This window comes from Boleophthalmus pectinirostris, unplaced genomic scaffold (genome assembly GCF_026225935.1).
Source record: "Boleophthalmus pectinirostris isolate CB_2022bp ecotype Guang Dong unplaced genomic scaffold, ASM2622593v1 HiC_scaffold_2, whole genome shotgun sequence".
Lineage (NCBI taxonomy): Eukaryota > Metazoa > Chordata > Actinopteri > Gobiiformes > Gobiidae > Boleophthalmus > Boleophthalmus pectinirostris.
Genome location: NW_026571152.1, coordinates 45523919 through 45528918, shown reverse-complemented (window position 1 = coordinate 45528918; position 5000 = coordinate 45523919). Strand labels below are relative to the sequence as shown.

Genomic DNA, 5000 nt, shown 5'->3' with positions numbered 1-5000 from the left:
ATGACACTTTCTACTTCTCCACTGTTGGCAGGATCAGTCAAACACTGTGACAGTCCTGGTTTAGTCCTGGTTTAGTCCTGGTTTAGTCCTGGTTTAGTCCTGGTTTAGTCCTGGTTTAGTCCTGGTTTAGTCCTGGTTTAGTCCTGGTTTAGTCCTGGTTTAGTCCTGGTTTAGTCCTGGTTTAGTCCTGGTTTAGTCCTGGTTTAGTCCTGGTTTAGTTCAAAATAGAGACACTGGGACATTTCTTGTATAAATTGGGACAAATCCGTGGTTTTGTATAAATCTGTGGCACAGAGACTCGGGTCTGGGACTGTCCGAGGAAACAGGGACGTCTGGACTTTAGGGGTGTAAGAAAAAATAGATTCAGTGACCTGTCGTGATGCTTCATTCCACAACTCTTGAAATTAAATTAAATTCACTGTTCTCATGATAAAAAAGTAATAATAAATGATATTTCACACAGTTGTGTTTTCTTGGAGGTGCAGTTGTATTATTAGAAGTATTTATTGATAAATTGTGAAATATCATCCAGAGTTTTAGTATCGGGACAAATCCTGATAAACTGACTCGTGACGTGTATCGTATCGTCAGACTCGAGGCGACGCTCGCCCCGACCGAACTCTCTGCTGTGAACTCAAACTCCTGAACAGGAGCACGAACGCTCGGACTCGTCACAGGAACATGAAACCCTGCTCTTTAAATCACTTTAGTGTTTTTAATTTTAGACAATCCTTAAGCTTTTGTGTGTGTGTTTGCTGATGTGTGTATCGTGTCCCCCTGGGATCCACAAAACATTCAGACATAAACTTAACTGTACTTTTAAAAATATTTTCTTTATTGTGACAGTTCCTGTTTGAGTCGATCATCAGTGTCCTGCTCCTTTCTCTCTTTTTAGTTTTAACCCTTTAATAAAACTGATGTTTTTTTCTTGCAGATGAAATAAAGTTCTTGAACCCAAACCTGGACGAGTCTCAGAGAGACGCCGTGTCCTTCGCTCTGTCCCAGAAGGAACTGGCCATAATCCACGGGCCCCCGGGAACCGGAAAGACGACCACAGTGACCGAGGTCGTCCTGCAGCTCGTCCAACAGGGACTCAAGGTCAGAACCTCCGAACTGAACTCCAACTAAAACCTGAAACCTGAAACCACAAAACCCCAAAACCCAAACCCCAAAACCCAAACGAGAATCAGAACAGACACGAGTAAATACATTCATTTTTATTCAGAATTAATTATTTTTATTCAGAATTAAAACTCTGATGTAAATGTGGCAAATGAAAAGTGAGATTTAAAGTGTGTGTTCTTCTATTTTACTCAGATTGTGTTACGATGATTTTGTGCATGTTTGTGTAACCGTGGACTGTCAGATCATTTAAAGGTTGTATGGAGGATTTTTTTTGGTTTCAAATTGTCAATGAAAGTTTAAAATACCATTACAGAGACGCAGCAGCCTTGTAATTATGATGACAAAAAAAAAAAAAAAGAATGAAAATCCATCAACTGTGGACGTGTTGAGGCCAGATACACATTAGCCAATACAAAACGAGGCTCCCTCTTTATCTATTGGCTGTTAGGTTGTCAGTCAAACTCCCTAGTGTAATTGACTCGCCAGCACACAGGGATTACGTGGTTTATGCAGTGGTTCGTAGAGGATTTTTCAAACTGTAGCTTCCTCACATTTCGCACAAAGTTTGTTGCGATGGCGGACGAGAATCCACGACCAGTTCGCCGCAAAAGAAAGTCCGTTTTTGAGGTCGTTGAAAGAAGAAGAAAAGGAGAAAAGGAGCAAAGCCGATCTGAGGTGATTCTTAGAGATTCCTTCCAGCGATTGCGTGACTGAAGCAGACGAAGGGTCTAAAAACTGATGCATCGGTCGCTAAATTATTTCTAGACAGGTCACTTCAACAGTAATTCTGAACGAGCTCTGGATGTAAACAAGCCTGATTTCTAGAGTAAAGAGGCGGGAGGAGGAGGTGTTTCTACTGAGGGAAGGTGAAGGAGGAAGGTGGAGTCACGCAGGCACAACATTTGAAAAAGGACTGTCGCTGTATTTCTCTTCCCTTAAAAAAATCCTCTATACAAACTTTAAGACTTGACTCCTGTGTTGTGTGTACAGGTCTTGTGTTGTGTGTCGTGTGTGTGTGTTGTGTGTACAGGTCTTGTGTTGTGCGTCGTGTGTGTGTATTGTGTGTTCAGGTCTTGTGTTGTGCGTCTCACATGTGTGTGTGTGTGTGTGTACAGGTCTTGTGTTGTGCGTCGTGTGTGTGTATTGTGTGTTCAGGTCTTGTGTTGTGTGTCGTGTGTGTGTGTTGTGTGTACAGGTCTTGTGTTGTGTGTCGTGTGTGTGTGTTGTGTGTACAGATCTTGTGTTGTGTGTTGTGTGTGTGTGTGTGTGTGTACAGGTCTTGTGTTGTGCGTCTCACGTGTGTGTGTTGTGTGTTCAGGTCTTGTGTTGTGCGTCTCACATGTGTGTGTTGTGTGTTCAGGTCTTGTGTTGTGCGTCGTGTGTGTGTATTGTGTGTTCAGGTCTTGTGTTGTGCGTCTCACGTGTGTGTGTTGTGTGTACAGGTCTTGTGTTGTGCGTCTCACGTGTGTGTTGTGTGTACAGGTCTTGTGTTGTGCGTCTCACATGTGTGTGTTGTGTGTTCAGGTCTTGTGTTGTGCGTCTCACGTGTGTGTGTTGTGTGTTCAGGTCTTGTGTTGTGCGTCTCACGTGTGTGTTGTGTGTACAGGTCTTGTGTTGTGCGTCTCACGTGTGTGTGTTGTGTGTACAGGTCTTGTGTTGTGCGTCTCACGTGTGTGTGTTGTGTGTACAGGTCTTGTGTTGTGCGTCTCACGTGTGTGTTGTGTGTACAGGTCTTGTGTTGTGCGTCTCACGTGTGTGTTGTGTGTACAGGTCTTGTGTTGTGCGTCTCACGTGTGTGTTGTGTGTTCAGGTCTTGTGTTGTGCGTCTCACGTGTGTGTGTTGTGTGTTCAGGTCTTGTGTTGTGCGTCTCACGTGTGTGTGTTGTGTGTTCAGGTCTTGTGTTGTGCGTCTCACGTGTGTGTTGTGTGTACAGGTCTTGTGTTGTGCGTCTCACGTGTGTGTGTTGTGTGTTCAGGTCTTGTGTTGTGCGTCTCACGTGTGTGTGTTGTGTGTTCAGGTCTTGTGTTGTGCGTCTCACGTGTGTGTGTTGTGTGTTCAGGTCTTGTGTTGTGTGTCGTGTGTGTGTGTTGTGTGTACAGGTCTTGTGTTGTGCGTCTCACATGTGTGTGTGTGTGTACAGGTCTTGTGTTGTGCGTCTCACATGTGTGTGTGTGTGTGTACAGGTCTTGTGTTGTGCGTCGTGTGTGTGTATTGTGTGTTCAGGTCTTGTGTTGTGTGTTGTGTGTGTGTGTTGTGTGTACAGGTCTTGTGTTGTGTGTCGTGTGTGTGTGTTGTGTGTACAGATCTTGTGTTGTGTGTTGTGTGTGTGTGTACAGGTCTTGTGTTGTGCGTCTCACATGTGTGTGTTGTGTGTACAGGTCTTGTGTTGTGCGTTGTGTGTGTGTGTGTACAGGTCTTGTGTTGTGCGTCTCACATGTGTGTGTTGTGTGTACAGGTCTTGTGTTGTGCGTCTCACATGTGTGTGTTGTGTGTACAGGTCTTGTGTTGTGCGTCGTGTGTGTGTATTGTGTGTTCAGGTCTTGTGTTGTGCATCTCACATGTGTGTGTGTGTACAGGTCTTGTGTTGTGCGTCTCACGTGTGTGTTGTGTGTACAGGTCTTGTGTTGTGCGTCTCACGTGTGTGTTGTGTGTACAGGTCTTGTGTTGTGCGTCTCACGTGTGTGTGTTGTGTGTTCAGGTCTTGTGTTGTGCGTCTCACGTGTGTGTGTTGTGTGTTCAGGTCTTGTGTTGTGTGTCGTGTGTGTGTGTGTTGTGTGTACAGGTCTTGTGTTGTGCGTCGTGTGTGTGTATTGTGTGTTCAGGTCTTGTGTTGTGCGTCTCACGTGTGTGTGTGTGTGTACAGGTCTTGTGTTGTGCGTCGTGTGTGTGTATTGTGTGTTCAGGTCTTGTGTTGTGCGTCTCACATGTGTGTGTGTGTGTACAGGTCTTGTGTTGTGCGTCTCACATGTGTGTGTGTGTGTGTACAGGTCTTGTGTTGTGCGTCGTGTGTGTGTATTGTGTGTTCAGGTCTTGTGTTGTGTGTTGTGTGTGTGTGTTGTGTGTACAGGTCTTGTGTTGTGTGTCGTGTGTGTGTGTTGTGTGTACAGATCTTGTGTTGTGTGTTGTGTGTGTGTGTGTACAGGTCTTGTGTTGTGCGTCTCACATGTGTGTGTTGTGTGTACAGGTCTTGTGTTGTGCGTTGTGTGTGTGTGTGTACAGGTCTTGTGTTGTGCGTCTCACATGTGTGTGTTGTGTGTACAGGTCTTGTGTTGTGCGTCTCACATGTGTGTGTTGTGTGTACAGGTCTTGTGTTGTGCGTCGTGTGTGTGTATTGTGTGTTCAGGTCTTGTGTTGTGCATCTCACATGTGTGTGTGTGTACAGGTCTTGTGTTGTGCGTCGTGTGTGTGTATTGTGTGTTCAGGTCTTGTGTTGTGCGTCTCACGTGTGTGTGTTGTGTGTTCAGGTCTTGTGTTGTGCGTCTCACGTGTGTGTGTTGTGTGTTCAGGTCTTGTGTTGTGCGTCTCACGTGTGTGTGTTGTGTGTTCAGGTCTTGTGTTGTGCGTCTCACGTGTGTGTGTTGTGTGTTCAGGTCTTGTGTTGTGCGTCTCACGTGTGTGTTGTGTGTACAGGTCTTGTGTTGTGCGTCTCACGTGTGTGTGTTGTGTGTACAGGTCTTGTGTTGTGCGTCTCACGTGTGTGTGTTGTGTGTACAGGTCTTGTGTTGTGCGTCTCACGTGTGTGTGTTGTGTGTTCAGGTCTTGTGTTGTGCGTCTCACGTGTGTGTGTTGTGTGTTCAGGTCTTGTGTTGTGCGTCTCACGTGTGTGTGTTGTGTGTTCAGGTCTTGTGTTGTGCGTCTCACGTGTGTGTGTTGT

The 5000-nt window shown here is 45.6% G+C and overlaps 1 protein-coding gene across 2 annotated transcripts in view; it reads left to right on the top strand.

The window, feature by feature from the left end:
• ighmbp2 (immunoglobulin mu DNA binding protein 2) overlaps positions 1-5000 on the top strand; it is a 36217-nt gene that overhangs the window by 4516 nt on the left and 26701 nt on the right. For both annotated transcript variants that reach the window (XM_020937978.2, XM_020937977.2), the window contains exon 6: positions 935-1098. In XM_020937978.2, coding sequence (XP_020793637.2) covers positions 935-1098 — 164 coding nt within the window. The remainder of the gene's footprint in view (positions 1-934; positions 1099-5000) is intronic.